Here is a 20,464-nt window from a genome sequence, read left to right as displayed (position 1 = left end):
TGCCCATCTCTAGTTACCACAATTGAGAGGCTGGCTAGGCCATTTCAGAGGGTGGTTAAAAGTCGGGATCTTGGGTTCATGTCACACTACACGTAACCCCACCAGCGAACAAATGTTATCTGTTTTTAATATAACGGGTCATTGACTGTCTTCCTTCTCTCTCTCTCTCTCTCCTTTTTTTGGGGGGGTTTATATATTCGGTGGCCTTTTTAGGTGACACCTTTCTGTCTGCTCACTGTGATTGCCTTGGCAACGGGCAGTAATCACCAGGCATTGTTCTGTGATTTTAAAATGCGAAGGATTCGAAAATCTCATTTCCACACCGTTCACCTGACGAAGGAGGAAGCCTCCGAAAGCTTGTGGAATTTAAAATAAATTTGTTGGACTATAACTTGGTGTTGTAAAATTGTTTACAATTGTCAACCCCAGTCCATCACCGGCATCTCCACATCATGGTTAAAAGTCAACCACATTGGTGTGGGACTGCAGTCACATATAGACCAGACCAGATAAGTACAGCAGGTTTCCTTCCCTAAAGGGCATTAGTGAACCAGTTGGATTTTTACGACAATCTGACAGCTTCATGGTCACTCTTACTGGTACCAGCTGTTTATTTCCAGATTTTCTGAGCTGAATTCAAATTCTCAAACTGTCATGGTGGGATTTGAACTCATGTTCTTTGGATTATTAGTTCAGTAACCTATCCACTACACTACGGTACCCACAGAGTAAAATATTAAATCATACAAAAAGTCTTCTTCAAGTAAAGAATGATTAACACTTGGAAGCGACTTCTGGATAAGGTATTGGAGGCAAAAATTGGAGTCCGATAAGATATAGAGAACTTCGATCTAAGCGTAAAAAGGGCAGTAGCAGATCAGCTATCCATTATACACCCCGCCCAATATACATTTCAATGGAAAAGAAACTTAGGCAGGGTGTATAATGGGCTGACGATCTGATCCGATCGCTATCACCCATTTTATGCCCCCACCAAAGTTGAAAATTCCGCTCATAGTTAGATTGTATGATTGGGCTGGAGGGGGGAAATTGTGGGTATTTCTAGATGGATGAACTAAGATGAAAAAATCTCCTTTTTCACACTTTTATCTGTGATCTTTAACTGATAACAACACCAAGTGCTCGGATGAAGAAAGGAGGGAAGGAAAACCATCACCATGAGAATCTTAACAAGATCCCCACAACACCTTCTCATGGCCGATCCAGAAAGAGCATGGGCAGTGCCGATGGAAGTAGGGTACAGAACAGGTTAGTGGATATTAACAAGAGATTTCTATTCAATTCAAAAATGATAACATTTATCATAAAGGGAAACAAAAATGAATGACTCTTAACACTTCATTTTGAATAGTAATTATTATTTGTACACATGCAAAAATCTAAACAATTCTGTATATCTGCTCATGGTGCAGAAAAGCTCACATGCTCCCCAAAGGGTTATTTTTGTTGAACATGATTCCAATTATAGTATTTATATAGTGGTGTCACATAATTCTGTACAATAAATGCTGTATTCACACAGCATGGGTTCCGATATTTTGTTAGTGTGGTAGACCTTCTCATAACCCTTTCCCTTCTAAGCGGCCTTTGTTTAAAAATGGGAATTTGTGAATGGTCCACCCAGTTAGTTTCTCTAAAAAAAAGCCAATGTAATCAGGTGTTAAGTAGCCATCTGAAAAACAAGTCAACCCCTGTGCAGAGGCCTCTAATTTGCATTTCTTCTTGAAAACTGCAACCCATAAAGCCATCGACCAGGTCTGGAGAAATTGATTAAGAGATTTACAGAGCTTGCTGTGTCAGACCAGACTTAAACCAAACAAACATGAAGCATTCAATCATATTGGGATTAGGAATGCCTTTTAGGACAAGAGGAACTTCCCATAATAAAACAAGTGTAGATTTAGCACCTTCTAACTCCATGGCAATCCCTATATCGATAGACAGCAACATTTCAAACACAATGGGCCCGATATTAGGAGGGCGGTGGGTTGGCAGCGGGGGGTCGACTGGGCGCGTGGGTAACGCGCCCAGTGAAATCGGGGTGCTCCACACGCAATCGCAGCTTGACTGAAGGTACTTACCTTTGCTTCCGGGTTTCGTGCTGGAAAGCTGCGCAGCGGGCAGACTGCAAATGCACAAAGGGGCAGTCTCCACTGACTGATGCTGCAGAAAATAGGCAAAATTACAGCATGGAGCAGCCCATGGTTTAATGATGCCTCACTCCAGGCATTATTGGGTAGGGTGAGGAGGAGGGGGAGGACAGAGATCTTCTCCCCGGCGGGCGGGAGGAAGTGGCCTGCCTCTGCCACCAAGAAGGCCTGGCTCAAGGTGGCAGAGGAGGTCACCTGCACCACCAACATATCGCGCACCTGCATACAGTGCAGGAGGCGCTTCAATGACCTAAGTAGGTCAACCAAAGTGAGTACACTTACTCATTCTCCTACACTCCGTCTGCCACATAACCGCCCCCACCCCACATCTCCTTCTGCACTGCCAACACTACTCTATCACATCACTCCTCACACCCACTCAAAGCTCATCCTCATCTTACCTGCACTTACTCACCTCGCCAGTACTCATCCCGCTACTACCACTCAACCCAATCCTCATACAATCTCATGGCTCTATCTCATACACACCCTCTCATGCATCTCTTTCACAGTCAGCCTCACTCAACCTGCCACTACCTGTGCTGCAGCCACAGGGCACGCATCACGTATGTGCAGTAGGAAGCGTAAGGCAAACGTGTCGTGAGCATGAAGGGGATGCACGAGGGCGTTTGAGGGTTTGTCATGGTTTTTACTTATATTTAATTTCTGATCAACTCACATTACATATTATATTGTCACCACTACTGCCACGTCTTTGCGAATCTTGTCTGGTTTGTGCAATAATGCCCTTTCCTGAGGATCACAATGAAGACCCACAACTGATGCCACCCATTGTGTCACTGCAGAGGGGATGTAGGTGTATTTGCAGGGTTCTTTTGTACAGACGACTGAGAGACGTCGGCGATGTCCCCGGTGGCACCCTGGAAGGATGTGAAGGAGAAGTTGTTGAGGGCAGAGGTGACTGACAGCGACAGGTAAGAAGATGGTACTCGGGCCAGTCGTGAGCAGCTCGGCATGAAGGAGGCTGCAGATGTCCACAACTACATGTCGAGTGACTCTGAGCCTCCAAGTGCACTGCTGCTCAGAGAGGTCCAGGAAGCTGAGCCTCGGTCTGTAGACCCTGTGCCGAGGGAAGTGCCCTCTGCGACGCATCTTTCTCTGCCGTTGCCCTCCCGCCTGCTGTGCAGTTGGCTGTGTCACAGCACTGTGTTGTGGAGCTCCACGTGTCAGAGGTGGACGGCGCGGCCGGCGAGGCTGGTGATGCTGTTCGTCCTCCGAGAAGGTCATGACTGCAGCTACGGCGGCCCCCATCCGGAAGATGTATGTTTGAGGGCGTCCGCAAGGTAGGTAAATGTGTCTGGACACTGGGGTAAGTGTGCAAGTTGGTGAATTTTATTGTTAGGAGGAGAGTGGTGGAGGCCAAACTTTGTCCAAAGTGATAGAGTGGCCTCCTGCAATGAGTGAGGGTCTCTCCTCCGACCTGTCAAATGGACCTTTGCAGCTGCCACAGGCTGATAGCTGCAACACGTCCATTTGAACTGGGAGTGTTTCCCCCAGTACGGGAAACAGTCCCAGTTGACTTGAAAATCCCACCCCTCCTAAAATATCAGGTCAATCAGGTCTGTAAACGACCTGAAGTACCTAGTTAATTACTTTAAGTGGTATCCCGCCGGCTTTAATTGCTGGCAGGAGTCCCACATGCGGGGGCTGCGCGCGCATCTAAGCTCGTCACTGGGGAACCCGGAAGTGGGCGGGTTGGAGCCGGGCTCCGGACCAGCCCCGGGAATCCCCGATTTTCAAAGCCCCCCCCCCCCGCCACGAACACACCCGCTCGGGGGTGCGAAAATCGAACCCAATAATGCTGAATTCACTATGGAATGTATCAAAAGATCTTCAAAAGGGGGAGTTGAGTTCTTGGGCTGCATCTTGATCTTGACAGATTGTGTTACCGCAGTGGCCCGGATGGAGGTCAAACTTGATTCAGTATTTCATAGTGAGCATGAAATAGTGAGAAAAAAATCAGAGGTTGTGGTAACATTTAAACCACCGTTGACAATATAATTGGACTTGATATAGCAGGATGGAGAGAATCAAGCGATAATATAATGAATATACTGGATTTCCAAATAATAGTACTCTATTCATATTTGAAAGTGTGCCAAATGAGTCAGTTTCTCAGGTGTCTCGTAGCTGTTGCCACTGCACCTGCTCTCTCTTCTTCATGGGCCAGGTCTATAGCATCAACAGTGTCATCATCTGGCATCCTCTTGTAATCTGCCATCAATCCGTTCCTGACTGTAAAGTTGTGAATCATGCTCCCATGATTCATGAGGTAGTGTTTGGTGTACACTGCAAGGCACCCTAGGTCCTATCCAGACACCAGAACCTTCCTTAAAGCATCTCAATGGCTTGTTCAATTCTTATTCTTGTCTTTACGTGTGCTTTATTGCAGTACTCCGTTGCAGCCCTAGTGATCCTACGAAGAGGGAGCCATGGGAGCAGCAACTGTTCCTTGTTACCCAACAGCCATCTTGGCCCTTGCCTCTACTATTGCAATGGAGCTAAGATGCTGGATGGACGAAGTATAAAAGCATCATGACAGCTCCCAGCATGTTGTGAATTCATGTACAAGAAGCTGTGCCCACATTGGGAATATGCTGCACATTTAGGGAACTGGAGCCTTTGCAATTCATATAAATATGGGGATTTACATTTGGGGAATGCAATGCCACACGGGTGCAATCAATAGCCCCGATAATTCTTGTTTGATGGCCCTCTCAGTCATCTGTGTAAGAACACTTTAAAATTGTATAAATTGAGCTGCCATGGCAAAGACAACATGGGTCACTTGCCAATTGGCTGATCTAACAAAAGTCCCCTGTGGTTCTCTGGATTGAGCTTGCGGCATTAAAGTTGAGTGCTGTGGTCACATTTTTTGTGTGTAGTGAGAGCTGTCTGTGCTATGGATCTTGGTTGCAGATCCGGCTGCAGCAACGGAGCTCCTCCAAAAATGCATTTAAGGGGAAGCTAGGTAAGCAGTTGAGGGAGAAGGTAATAGAAGGTTACACTGATTATGTTAGATGAAGAATGGTGGGAGGAGGCTCGTGTGGAGCATAAAACACTAACATGGGCCAGTTGGGCCGAACAGTCTGTTTCTGTGCTGTACACTCTATGTAATTCATGACTGAAGCGCAGCCTCCTCAGACAGAGCCCCTGGGAAAGGTCTTGGAATGCATCTTGCGTCTATAGATTCTGCAGAATGGGTAGTTCAGAGATGATCAGGTTGTCCCCTGGTGCAGCCTGATTGATCTGGCTTCACATAACCTCCTCTTCCTCCAACGTATAAATTATGTAATGTGGGATTTCCAGTGGGAAGCCCATTGTGCAGCCCTCTGATCATAGCTCAGTAATTCTCTCGGACTAGAATGCTGTTGAGGGTAATACAATGATGGAAGCGAAGGCATCCTGGGTAGAAAAGAAAAGAAAATTGCAATACCTGCAGTGAGTCCTAATTTATAGACAAAATTTTCCACGAGCAATCTCAATGAGCTGTGCCCCTTTAGTGAAGTACTTCTGCCTTGATGAATTGGTCCTAGAAAACTGCGCCTTTTAAACATTGTCACGGGCAGATGGGAAGGCGGAAGTCCAGTAATTTAGGACAGGTGAGGTCATCACCTAAATCAGCCACGTCAAAAATTCCTGGTCCTGCAAAGGCGCAGATTTTGACTGACGCCCTCCCATTACCCTGAATTTCAAGGCCAGAATGTCTAAGTTTGTAGATGATACCTAAGTTGTATGCAAAAATATTCAAAGATCTAAATAGAGTTCTGTGCAAGTGAATCACAAATGATTTTTGATAATGAGAAATATATACAGCTCTTCATGCAGATAGTGAAATTGTGAAACAGCATTATATTGAATTGTTGGCAGTACAATTGCTGAAAGAATGACTCTACCACCAGCAAAGTATAATATTCATGTTTCAATCTAAAAGCAAAATAAAAAAGTCCAACTTTAAAAATAAAACTATAAACTATGTAAATTGATGGTGCCTATTGTGACTTTATTAGCCAAGCTCACTGATTTTGTTCAGAGAATTGTAAGTATACAGAAGAGTATATCTCATAATGCATACCACCCCTAATCCTAAGGAATATCGCTAATAAATAAAAGACATGTAACACTACACCTAAGATAGCTAAAATCTGGACTGAATAGACTCCTTGTGAGAATTGTGACAGAGCAAAAAAAAATGCAAATCTTGATATTATGATTCTGCAAAAAACACAGAATTAGTCCATCTCTCCTCAAACCCAATTAACTTATTGTGAGTACCAACAAATTCCGATTTGTTGAGATGTGCAGCTTTCACAGTTTTCCTGATGGGATCATTTCTGGAGGGATAGAATTGAAAAGCAGAATAGTTATGTTAAACTTGTATAAAACCTTGGTTAGACCACACTTGGAGTACAGTTCTGGCCTCCATATTATAAAAAGGATATAGGGGCATTGGAGGAGGTGCAAAAAAGATACACAAGGATGATACCAGAACTGAGCGGATATGCTTATCAGGAAAACTAAACAGACTGGGGCTGTTTTCAATAGAAAGAGAAGGCTGAGGGGTGACCTGATAGAGGTCTTTAAGATAATGAAAGAGTTTGGTAGGGTAAACGTTGAGAAACTGTTTCCACATGTGGGGGAGTCCAAAACTAGAGGTCATCAATATAAGATAGTCACTAACAAATCCAATAGGGAATCCAGGAGAAGCTTCTTTACCCAAAGAGTGGTAATAATGTGGAACGCGCTACCACAAGGAGTAGTTGAGGCAAATAGCATAGATGTATTTAAGGGGAAGCTAGATAAGCACACGAGGGAGAAAGGAATAGAAGGGTATGCTGATAGGGTTAGATGAAGTAGGGAGGGAGGAGGCGTATGTGGAGCATAAACGCCGGCATAGACCAAAAGGGCCGAATGGCCTGTTTCTGTGCTTTAGACTCGATGTAACTCAATATAAGACTAATGTGGGAAGTTAACTGCTACACAACTTCTTAGCACACATACACATACACCACTGATTGGTTCTGATTCCTCCACCTTGCCATACATGCAGTTAGAAAATAACCTGGCATGGGAGTCATGCTCAATTAGAGTTTTCAGTTACCTGACTCATTAATACTAGAATAGTAATTAAACTCATAATTGGATAGGACACTTGTACAGAATTGGTTTTGTTCTCACTTCCACCTGAATTAAATATTGTTTGATTTCTAAATTAGCCAGAATGGAGCAACATTGAAATTGTGGATTTCAATGATATGAAGATACGGTTGGCTAAATAACATTTCATTGATCACAAAATACTTCGTGGAATTTTAATGTGGAATACTAACTTAAAAAAAAGGAATATGTATTAGGTGCACCTGGAAAAATTCTATGCAGCAAAATGTGCCTTTGTGGACGTCATTTAAATTCTAGATGCCAAACGCTGTTGATTGGTTGATTAAATTCTCTAACAAAAGAATAATATGGTCTGTGCAGGGCCCTAGTATTAGTCAGATTTCTTGATTTCACCATAGTGAATTTGCACAAGACAAGCACAAAGTGCATTAGACTGCAGGTGTGCTTTAATCTGTCACTGCTGCACATCAACTAATCTTCCAGCATTTACCATATGTGCCAACACAGATTTGACCTTAACACAATTTTGGCACAACTCCCCAGCAGAGGGCCAGGAGCTCGCCTCCCGTTTGTAAATGACCCCTCCGTCCCAAACGGAGTTACCCCCAAATCAAGTTAGGGAAGGGGGGTTGGTGGAAAAACTTGACATGCATCTCTCACCATGAATATGAAAATAAAAATTGGCCCAAAAAAAGCAGAGATTTTGAAGACTGCTTTTGAACCAGTCTTATTTATGAATTAAAAGGAGTAAGTGACCAGATGCCCTGCAGCTTGAAACATCAGAGTGACAGTTATGAATTTAGCACAAGATATTAAGGATAGGGAAAGAATCAGTTTGAAGTGAGCAGCTCAAAAGGTACTTGTGTGGTTTGCTTTGGCTCAGTTATTTCCTGGGTTTTCTTTCTTTAGTATGTATTTTACCCCTTTCCCCTCAATGTGGGAGGGGAAGGGGGTAAAATACGTCAATGTGACTCAGTTGGTAGGGTCAAAAGATATGACTTCAAGTCCTACACCAGGGTTTGAGCACATAAACTAGCCTGATAATAAAGTGCTGTACCGAGGATAGACTGTGTTGTTGAAAATTCATTCCTTCGGATGTGATGTTAAACCAAGTTCCCCACTACCTGTTCCAGTGAATCAAGCAAATGTCAAAACCCCACGACATTATTCAACACTAGGAGTTTTCTCAGTGTCAACATTTTCCCCTTAACCATTGTCACTTAAGAAAAGATGGCTAAGGTAAGGCATCCCAAGCAACAGGCCTTGCCCACACCAAGAGGGCAGGCAGGTGACCTATCGCAGGGCTCTAACAATTCTGAGAATTCCACTCTGTAACAGGCCTCTAGGAGTCATGCAAGGGCAGCCTGAAGTGACTTGTACATGGACCCTTTCTCCCTTCAGATAGGTGGACTAGCTTCCTCTCGAAATGTCCTCCAATGGCAGGGCTGAGGTCTGGAAGTCACCATGTGGGGAATTTGGAATTCCAACATGTACACTACTACACTGCTCCTTCTTCCTGAACTTGTTTTACATATTAGGGAGAATATCCAAGCGAGAAATGGAAAGCAATTTATTTTTAGTAAACAGGTCATAAGAAACTTGACTGTTGATTGAGTGTCATGAGTGGAAGTGGTGGCCACACTGAGTACCTTCTGACATAATAAGTTCTGTCATTAACTATACATGTATGCATGCTTAAAAAAAGCTGCAAATGTTACATAATGCGTTTTACAAACGTGCTACTGTTTGCTACAAGCGGTGCAGTGGGTCAGTGAAATATTTCTTTTGCTTACCTTCATCATGAATTTCTGTGTAAGCATGCAAAAATATTTGGAAAAGTTAGTTTTCATGAATATTTTGTTTTCAAGTCATTACAACATAGCACTTGCATTATTTACTTAATGTTACAAAATTTATGGGTATAACTAACATCAATCGCCTCAGTATATCGCTGCTGCAGGAAAGCAGAAATGCATTAATTGAGCATCTTTTTTGCTTTTTGCTCCTAGTACATTTTAAAAAAAATCATGATCTAAAGTTCCTATTCGAAAAAGGCAAGCTCGCCAATTGAATTCACAGTTTAATAAGCAACAAGTTAGTGCGCATATCAGCTTATAAAGAGAATTGGGGTGAAATTCAATAGTGTTAGCAGGTTTATATGAAATTCCTTTGTAGGGTATTAAATGAAAGCATTAACCCATTTAAAATAATTTTTAAAAACTTAATTAAAATAGCTGGCAAAAGGAATTACAAACAAACATGTTAATGTGTTGTTACTAATATCACAAATTACAATTTCAACCCTATTTCTGGAATTCACATCCCCACGCTCTTCATAGTCAATGAGGAAAATCTTGCTCAATGACACTTCCCAGCTTACATATTCAGACTAGATTGAAATGATAAATAATTACACATTGAAACAAAAATGTATTTTTTGTCTATGTTGAATTTTTAACTTGTATATCTTATAAACTGTATATCTTATTACTGGAAACAGCACTTAGGAGGTTAAAAACAGATCACACAGGGTTAAGATCTGTTATGGCTAGTTATTTTATGCAAAATGGAGGCAATTTACATTACAGTCTGGCATGCAAAAGGGTCACTTCAAATGCATTGCTCCAAGAAGCACTTTGTGACACCTTGCTGCTGAGGTGTCATTCTATTCAATTTACTCAGTTTAACACTTTGATTACAGGCAGTAATACTTCACTCGATGTGACAATAGCATTTTGATGGACAAACATTCCAAGTAGTTTACCTGTTAATAGCTACTGATCTAATGTAATTACAAGAGATGCAGTTGTCTATTGCCATTTGTTTCAGTGTATCTGAAAGGTTGTTTATATATTTGGGCATATAATAGCATAGCGGTTATGTTACTGGACTAGTAATCTAGAGAAGGTGAGTTCAAATCCTACTATGGCAGTTTGTGAATTTGAATTGAGTCTTTTTTTAAAAGGTTGTCAGATTGTCATCAAATCTAACTGGTGCACAAATGTCCTTTAGGAAGGAAGCCTGCTGTCCTCACGTGTTCTGGCCTACATGTGACTCCAGTCCCACACCAACATGGATGATTCTTAACTGTCCTCTGAAGTGGCCTAGTAAGCCATTCATTTAAGGGCAACTAGGGATCAATAATAAATGCCAGCCTTGCCAGTGACACCCACATCCCAAGAATGAAATGTGCTTAAAAGGATAGAGATTTGCAAGTGTTCAAGAGAACCTGAAAAGGAGCAAAAAAGATTTACTAGAATGATACCAGAAATGAGAGGTTATACCTATCAGGAAAGATTGAACTGGCTGAAGCTATTTTCTCTAGAAAAGAGAAGAGTAAGGCGTGAACAGAGAGAGGTTTTTAAGATTATGAAAGGACTGGATAGGAGAGATGTAGAGAAGATGTTTCCATTTACGGGGGAAACCTGAACTCGGGGCCATAAATATAAGATAGTCACTAATAAATCCAATAGGGAATTCAGGAGAAACTTCTTTACCCAGAGAGTGGTTAGAATGTGGAACTCACTACCACAAAGAGTAGTTGAGGCGATTAGCATAGATGCATTTAAAGGAAAGCTAGATAAACACATGAGGGAGAAAGAAACAGAGGATGTGTTGATGGGGTTGGATGAAGAAGGGTGGGAGGAGGCTCATGTGGAGCACAAACACCGGCATGGACCTGTTGGGCCGAATGGCCTGTTTCTGCGCTGTACATTCTATGTAATTCTGTGTAAACCCAACATTTTAAATTCTGTTGAATTACAGAAGTGTTGATAATTATATCCCAACATGACCAACAATTGACTTCAGAATTTTAGTCATTTTCTAAACATTATGTGAAGATGAAGAAGAGCTACTTCTGTTCTTTAAATAAAATTAAATGCAAACAAAACCTTAAACATTGGATTCATCCACTTTCATATCATTCGTTCTTATTTTACTTCCTATCAGACAGTGACAATCCTGAATGAGACACATATCAAATTTACAAGGGGCAGGGTATTATTTGTTGATCTCTACTTTCAACAAACAGTATCATCAGAACGTCTGCTTTAATGGTACTCTAAAGAATACTGGATATCTGACACAAGAATTAGGATGCATACAATTCCAGCTAAAATTAGTCAGACAGTGATTACTGTAACAAATGAAAGATAAAAAAGAATTCTGCAGTCAGTGAGTTTTTTAGGAGGAGTGCCAAGTGGAGGTAACAAGCTTCAGCCGTGCAAGGAAGAGAAAATCAAATGGTGAATCAACTTTGAGTACTCCTTTTAATACCTTTGTAGTATCTGGTTACAAAGCAGTATTTACAGTGGCGCTGGTCTGCCTTCCCAGCCACAGAACAGAGTTTGCCCCAAAAATTTGTTCAAGCCTGAAAACAGATGCGCAGTGGACGCAGGGAACGATTCCTGCGCCTGAATGGATAGGTCCAAGCCGCACCTAATATTGGGACTATGGCCTCATTATCATCGAGCCGTTGGGCTTCAGACACCTAATGGGTGTCCCCAGGCAGCTCGCTGGAGAAGAGACCTTGAAGATCGGGCCACTGCATCGCTGGCAGCGGCCCTCAGGTAAGTCCTTAAAGGGGACCGGCAGAGGAGGTTACCAGGAGTGGAGAGGGCGATCGTTAGAAGGTGCAGGGCCCTAGTCACTAGTAGATAATGTGTACTGCAACCACAGTGTGCCGGTGATATTGAATCCAGTGATTGGGGCACCAATTAAGCAAACTGCTCCTGGATGGTGTTGTGCATCTGGTGTGTTTTTGCACCTACACCCATCCAGGTGAAAGTTCCATCGCACTCCTGACTGCAGCCTTATAGACGGTGGATAGGCTTTGAGGGGTCAGGAGGTGAGCCACTCATCACAGGATAACCAATAAAGTTCGTCCACATAGTAAAGTTAAAATAACAAGAAAACTGTCGGCATAGAAAAGCATGACATGCTAGCTTGTGCCATAATCATACATCTTTTGACAATGGAACAACTTACCTACAGTATTCCTGCGCACAGCATGACATCAATATAAATATAATATACTATCAATATAAACATATATATGCAACATGTAGAAAATATAAGTGTCTCCTCTTAATTCCCTATTTTATGTATTGTCTTACAAGTAGATTGAAAGGAACTTCTTTATTCTAGTTAGAAGGATTTTATTATCTACTACAAATATTAGAAAATACCTCATTAAACTTAGTCAAAATGTCATTCCACTAATATGCCAACTGTTGAGCGGCTGAGAAGAAAAATGCAATGTCTGGATTGGGTGAATAAAGGCACAACTACCTACTTTTCCACATCAACTTGCTATTGAAATTCAAGATGGAAAAAAAGCTAAAAGTAATTTGATTTTGATCTGAGAAACCTTCAGAATATAGAATGTCTTTGCCATTTTAATGATATGGATAAGATCAATCAAAATGAAGAGTACTTATTGCTGTAGTTCACAAAGTCTTAATTTGAAGCTAAACAAAGTGGGGCTGAATTTCTTCTTCAACTACTGGTGGGATGGAATTTGTTGATGGTATCGTGTAGTCTCTTCAGTGATTCTTCGCCGTGGGTCCATAGAAAAAAAATGTCGTCGATGTATCTGGTGTATAGTGTTGGTTGGAGGTCCTGTGCAGTGAAGAAGTCCTGCTCAAACTTGTGCATGAAAATGTTGGCGTATTGGGGTGCGAATTTGGTCCCCATGGCTGTTCCGTGTGTTTGGGTAAAGAACTGGTTATCGAAGGTGAAGACATTGTGATCCAGGATGAAGCGGATAAGTTGTAGGATGGCGTCCGGAGATTGGCTGTTGTTGGTGTTGAGTATTGATGCTGTCGCAGCGATGCCGTCATCGTGGGGGATACTGGTGTAGAGTGCCGAGACGTCCATCGTGGTGAGAAGTGTTCCTGGTTCAACTGGTCCGTGGGTACTGAGTTTTTGTAGGAAGTCTGTAGTGTCGCGACAGAAGCTGGGGGTTCCCTGTACGATGGGTTTCAGGATGCCCTCGACGTATCCAGAGAGGTTCTCACACAGGGTTCCGTTGCCTGGTACGATAGGACGTCCGGGTGTGTTGGCTTTGTGTATCTTTGGGAGGCAGTAGAAGTCTCCCATGCGGGGAGTACGTGGGATGAGAGCGCGTAGGATGTTTTGAAGGTCTGGATCGAAGGTCTTGATCAGTTGAGCTGGTGGGTGTGTTCTTTGGTCGGATCTGCGGGTAACCGTCTGTAGTGTGCCTGGTTGTCCAGTTGTCGGTATGCTTCTTTGCAATAGTCCGTTCTGTTCTGTATGACGATGGATCCTCCTTTGTCCGCTGGTTTGATGACGATGTTGCGGTTGGTTTTGAGAGCGTTGATGGCGTTGCGTTGTGCTCGGGTGACATTCTGGACTGTCTTGTGAGTGCGGCTGATGAATCTGGCATTGACGCATTTCCTGACAGCTTGAGCATACATGTCAAGCTTAGGGCAGCGACCCTCCGGAGGAGTCCAGTTTGACTCTTTCTTCTTCGGTTGCTGTACCGCGGATCCCTCTGTCTGCTGTTCCAGATCGTTGATTGTCTCATTGGGTTCGCTGCTGAAATCTTGGAATTTGTGGAAGAATTCCCAGAGCCTCATTCTCCTGATGAATTCCTCTGTGTCCGCCACAAGACCAATGGGGTCCATTTTGGTAGTGGGGCAGAAATTGAGCCCTCGGCTGAGAACTTCGATTTCGTCTGGTTGAAGGGTGTGGTTGGACAAATTGACGATAGACTTCCCTGTGGTTGCAACCGTGGTACCAGGGGAAGCTTGGTTGATGCTGGTGGTGATGCCGAGTTTCTCAAGCTTCCTGCTCTTGGTTTTCATGTAGGTAGCGTAGTTCCGTTGCCTCGTCTGTTTGGTGGTGTCTCGTAGCTGGTCTGCTGTGTCTTGAGTACAGGTTGAGAGACACATATAGACACATATAGACACAGACATCAAGTTTTTACAGAGCTGCAAGAAAGCAGACAAGATCCCGAAAGGACTACAGATCACGAACCCACTCAAGTCCACATACAACAGCCAAGTTCCGGACCCATGAGGACGGCCTCAACCGGGATCTTGGGTTCATGTCGCGCTACACGTAACCCCACCAGCGAATAAAAGTTATCTGTTTTTAATTCAACGGGTCATTTTCAGTCTTTCTCTTCCTTTCGGATGTTTCTCCCTCTCTCTCTCTGTTTTGTGTTCTGGCCGTTTGTATATTCGGTGGTCCTGTAGGTAACACCTCTCTGTCTGAACACTTTGATTGCCTTGACAACGGGCAGTTGGAATGATTATCTGTAATCACCAGGTATTGTTCTCTGAATATAAATGCAAAAGGTTCAAGGATTTCCTGACATTCACCTGACGAAGGAGGAAGCCTCCGAAAGCTTGTGATTTTCAAATAAAATTGTTGGACTATAACTTGATGTTGTAAGATTGTTTACATTTGTCAACCCCAGTCCATCACCGGCATCTCCACATCATATTTACAGATTAAACAGCTATACTTCCTACATTGCACCATGGCATTGTGACTCCTAATTCAATGAGCAGTTGCAGCAGGCTGGATGGGTGTCTGGGTGGGGAAGTTGATGCTGCTCGAAGACGTCCTAACCTTTTGGATTTCTTCTGCCAAGTAACCAGTTTAAAGTGGATGAACTTCCTATGTTGATACAATCATTTCAGTCAAGGCTATCAAAATCAGCATATCTTGCAAATTGTTTACCCTCCTCCTAGCTCCAATTCCCAGTACCTCCACACCGCTAAAAGATGGGAGACTTTTCTCTCAGACAGGCAGCAGCTGAAGAAGTGGTAAAAGGCAGTAAGGTCAGGATATCAATCTACCAGGAAAGTGCTTGTTTTGCAAACATTTTTTGGCACACAAAACAAGAAAATGATTTACAAATGACAGCATAAACTCCAGTGTCCAAATTTCCTACATGAGCTGACAGGGGAAGATACTTTTTACAACTGAGATCGCAATCAAAATTCAGCTCATTTAGAGGGGAGGATAGAAAAGAAGAAAACATGTTCAGAACCCTAAGAATTCAGGCAGTGCCAATCTGGTTTCCTGTACTGCACCTAATTTGTGCCTTAATTTCTCACCTGGGAGTCCCTGATGCCATCACTGAGTGACAAATGATGAATGTTTCACTGCTATGCACCTTCATGAGTACATAGATACTCAAGAAAAAGCTACTTAGGTTGAACATATTGAACAATAATGTCTCAGGGTTGATACATGTATCACTATCTTAGAGGAAAAAGGAAACTGTTAATGACATTGAAGTGCTGTTTCCTGCATTAGGTCATAAAACATCATTTTAATTGAACAGCGTGAATAAGTGAGTATAATTCATTCAGATGCATTTGTAACATTTTCATGTCAGTACGGTGGTTAGAAAAGACTGAATATTGTAAAGTTGAAGCTTCTGTTGAAAAGATTGGCATAGAAAAACTAGGTATATTTGCAAAATTTGCAACAACATCCTCGAAATTGCTATAGGCATAAGGCTCTAAACCTGCAGCAATTATGCTTTGTGGCTAGCAATGTCAGAAATGCGGAACAGAAAACGTTTAACGCCCATCTCCCAAGATTAACAAATTATTAGTGCAAGTTGTTAAATACAAATTGAAGTGCAATTCCTAATGTATGCACTTCATGTATTTGTTGAATTAAACAGGCAGATTATGGGCTTAAGAGAGAAATGTTGGAACACAATGGCCCAGAATTTAAAATTAATGTTTTTTTAACCCTTCCTTTCTGTATCTTTTTTGTCTTTCTTTTCATCAAATCTTTCTTTCCTTCTTTATTTCTCTTTCTATACCTGATTTGACATTGCATTCACCCATTCTAACTTACACTTCCTGCTCAGTCCTTGCGCTGTTAATTGCACAATCCTTTTAATCTTCTGCCCATCAGGAAGCCAATACACCTCTTCTCACTTGGCATATCAGCTTCTAGACTTACACTGGGTCCCTGTAAGACCAAGGACGTGGCAACTCCAACTGTAGGTGATTCACGGCATTGACCATGCCCTTTCCATGTCAGTGGCCTTGTTTGGTGCAGGCAGGGGCTCCGCTCCCAAATAAGGCCACAGTATCTGAAACCTCAGTATCAGACCAGGAACCAGTATATGCAGATCCCAGCGCAGTTCTCAGTCGTTCTGCCAAAGTTACAGTGGGAGTTTGCTAGAACTGTCAAGCGAAGTTCAGGGCCTTTATCTTTAAAGTTTAGAAAAATTAGTTCAGATCAATTACAGTTAAACCGAAGCCTGTAAGAGACCAAAGTGTTTTGAGTCTCCTTTCTCGAGGTAGTATCATATCACTTGCCAATATTCAATATCCCATCAGATGAGCACAGTTGTAAAAAACTCCAGGTTGGGTCTAACTTTAACTGAATTTTTTATGAAAAAGCTTTACAAAAATAGATTACTACTTGATGACATCCCACTGCATTAAAGCATTGCAACTGTTATAGATGATTTTTAGAAATGGAATTACAAGAAAACGGATATATTGGTTTCCTTTCTACTCCTATTCTTTCCAATTTTCCTCTCTAAAGATTGCAAATGTGCTTGGTTTTCCAATGAACTGCCATTGTAGTCTCTCGTTCTCTATAAAAGAGCTGATTTGTCATTCATGCTGCAGAAGGCAGACCCCAGAAGCATTGCATAGGTCTGAGTTTCCTACAAATTACTATTTTAAAGAAGGAAGAAAGCACTTGATTGATATTGCGTCTTTCATGACCTCAGGACATCCCAAAATGCTTCACAGCCAATGAACTACTTTTGAAGTACAGTCACTGTTGCAATGGATACTGCATAATTTTGAATCAATACTGAACAATTTCACACATTGAAAGCTGTAACATATGCTGCTTGAATCATAATTTGGGTCAATACTTAGAATACATTTACTAAATACAGGTTAACAAAATGGTTTCACAGGGATGACAGCTTGGATTAATTTAGTTTGTGCCTCACGTTCAGACCCTCTGTATTTAGTTGCTTCAAATTTAAAATTTCACTCCTCTCCTCCACCCAAAAAATTCCTTAGACTGAAAGTTCACTGCTTGTCTCCAATAGTGTGCCAAGGAAGTCTAAAGTAGGTTTGTCATTCATTTCCTTTAATGTACTTTTCAGCTTTTGTTGCTGTTACTCCAAAAAGGCTATTTACTAATACATTTTTTTTTAAATGTATTCATTCTCAGGATGTGGGTGTCAATGACAAGGTCAGCATTTTGTTGCCCATCCCTAGTTGCCCTTAAAAAGGTGGTGGTGAGCCTCCTTCTTGAACCACTGCAGTCAATGTGGTAAAGGTACTCCCACAGTGCTGTTAGGTAGGGAGTGCCAGGATTTTGACCCAGCGACGATGAAGGAACGGTGGTATATGTCGAAGTCGGGATGGTTTGTGACTGAGAGGGAAACTTGGAGGTTATGTTGTTCCCATGCACCTGCTGCCCTTATCCTTCTAGGTGTTGGAGGTCATGGGTTTGGGAGGTGCTGTCCGAGAAGCCTTGATAAGTTGCTGCAGTGCATCCTGTAGATAGAACATACTGCAGCCACGGTGTGCCGTTGAAGGAGGGAGTGGATGTTTATGGTGGTGGATGGGCCGCCGATCAAGCAGACTGCTTTGTCCTGGATAGTGTCGAGATTCTTGACTGTTGTTCCAGCTGCACCCATCCAGACAAGTGGAGAGTATTCCATCACACTCCTGACTTGCGGCGGAAAGGTTTTGGGGAGTCAGGAGGTGAGTCGCTCGCCACAGAATATCCAATTTCTGAACTGCTCTAGTAGCCACTGCATTTATGCGGCTGGTCCAGTTGAGTTTCTGGTCAACGGTGATCCGCAGGATATTTATGATGGGAGATATGATAATGGTAATGCCGTTGAACATCAAGGGAAGGTGGTTAGACTCGCTGCGAACGTGCCTTGTCTTTTGCACTCGTGCCGGGTTCCGTCATCATTGAGGATGGGAATGTTCATGGAACCTCCTCTTCCTGTTAGTTGCCTAATTGTACTACACCATTTGCAACTGGATGTGACAGGACTGCAGAGATTTGACCTGATCCAGTGGTTGTGGGATCACTTAGCTCTGTCTATAGCATGCTGCTTCCGCTGTTTAGCATGTATGTAGTCCTCTGTTGTGGCTTCACCAGGTTGGCACCCCTTTTTCCGATATGCCTGGTGCTGTTTGCAGCATGCTCTTCTACACTTCTCGTTGAACCAGGGTTGGTCATCTGGCTTGATGGTGATGTGAGGGATATGCCGTGCCATGAGGCTAGAGATTGTGTACAGTCAATGTTGTGGACTCCCAGGGTCACTCCCACCCGACTGTATACCACTGTGCCCACACCTCTGGTGAGTCTGTCCTGCCAGTGAGACAGGACATACCCAGGGATGGTGATGGAGGAGTCTGGGACATTGGCTGATAGGTAGGATTCTGTGAGTATGACTATGTCAGGCTGTTGCTTGACTAGTCTGTGGGACAGCTCTCCCAACTTTGGTACCAGACCCTAGATGCTAGTGAGCAGAGTTGACTGGGTTGGGCATGCCTTTTTCATTTCCTAATTCGATGCCTAGGTCACAGCCTAGTGATCTGTTTTATTCTTCTTATTCTTTGTAGCAGTTTGATGCAACTGAGTGGCTTGCTGGGCTATTTCAGAGGGCAGTTAAGAGACAGCCATTTGTGAAGCAGTTGGGTTTTTACGACAATCCAACAGCGTTGTGGTCACCAGCCTTTTATTTCCATATTTATTTAACTAAGAAGGAAGAAAGACATGCATTTATATAGCGCCTTTCACGACCTCAGGATGTCCCAAAGCACTTTACAACCAATGAAGTACTTTTGAAGTGTAGTCACTGTTGTAATGTGGTAAATTCAAATTCTCAAATTGCCATGGTGAGATTTGAACTCATGTTCTACTGGGTTATTAATCCACGCCTCTGGATCCAGTGACATAAGCACTACATTACCATGTCCTTATTTTAAATATACTATTAGTTTGTGAATGACATAAACTTTAAATCTGACAGAGGCCTTCGGTAAATAGGGACTATGCTGGCTCTTTGAAAGCACTAGCCACTTAGTCCCATTTCCCCGCTCCTTTCCCTATACAGTCTAAGGTTTTGATTTTCAAATATTTATCCACTTCCCTGTAGGAGCTACTACAGATTCTGCTTCCAACGCAGTCTCTGGTAAAACACTCCACACCCTAACAATCCTTTGCATTAAAAAATGTCTCCGAACTTCTTCCTTCTTTCTTTTGGTCACAATCTTAAACTTATGCCCTCTAGTTAGGATTCACTGACCATTTCAAATGTTCTTTCCCTATCTACCTTATCAAAACCCCCTCATAATTTTGAACAACTCTGTCAGATCTCCTTTTAACCTTCTCTGTTCTCGTGAAAAGAGCTTCAATATCTCTAGTCTCTCCTCATAACTAAAGCCCGTCACCCTGGGATCATCTTAGTGAATCTCATCTGCACCGTCTCCATGGCCTTGGGATTCTTCCTAAAGTAGGGCACCCAAAACTGGACACAATGGGGCAGATTTTCGTCTTCATCATCTTGGGCGGTGCGGATCGCCCATCCTTTACAGAACTCGCTACTTTCATTCCTTTGAAATCAAGTGAATGAAAATCAAGCAGGCTTCAGCTGTCTCTCCCCCTACCCGCTATCCCCTCCCCCAATCTCCAGATTAAAACTGTGCACAAAGGCTGAACTCTCACTGAGACTAAACTCCACACTCAACCAGCTCTTTGTACTTCACTGGTCTCTCTCTGCTCAAGATTAATCTCTCACTAGCGCACTCAAAGTTATACTCATTTAATTTACACAAGATCCCAACTGCCGCAGGGAAAAAACAAACAGCCAATTGGAAACAGTTAATCACGCCACTTATAGATTCAATCAATTAACCTATTACCAACTCAAAGCCAACCCATAAGGCACAGATAAATTGTTGATGCATTTCTATTATTCTGGAAGAAATATGTATTCAGACATTGGCTGATTCCTGATAATTGCATTGTTTGGCTATGCTTTCATCAGGATTTCTATAACCTTCAGGTAAAATTGTGTAATCTTAGCAAAAATAAAGAGTAGATTTTCAAAACTTTTTTTTTTAAGTAAAAGTGAGTTGATTTCCAAAGCATAATGCTGT

General features: G+C 42.6%; 1 protein-coding gene across 1 annotated transcript in view; it reads right to left on the bottom strand.

Moving 5' to 3' along the window:
- The window catches only part of ryr2a (ryanodine receptor 2a (cardiac)), a 471,729-nt gene that overhangs the window by 403,867 nt on the left and 47,398 nt on the right, over positions 1 to 20,464 (bottom strand). The window contains exon 7 of the mRNA XM_067988444.1: positions 9,104 to 9,118. Coding sequence (XP_067844545.1) covers positions 9,104 to 9,118 — 15 coding nt within the window. The remainder of the gene's footprint in view (positions 1 to 9,103; positions 9,119 to 20,464) is intronic.

Source organism: Heptranchias perlo, chromosome 8, assembly GCF_035084215.1.
Source record: "Heptranchias perlo isolate sHepPer1 chromosome 8, sHepPer1.hap1, whole genome shotgun sequence".
Classification (NCBI taxonomy): Eukaryota; Metazoa; Chordata; class Chondrichthyes; order Hexanchiformes; family Hexanchidae; genus Heptranchias; species Heptranchias perlo.
This window is presented reverse-complemented; position numbering and strand designations above follow the sequence as displayed.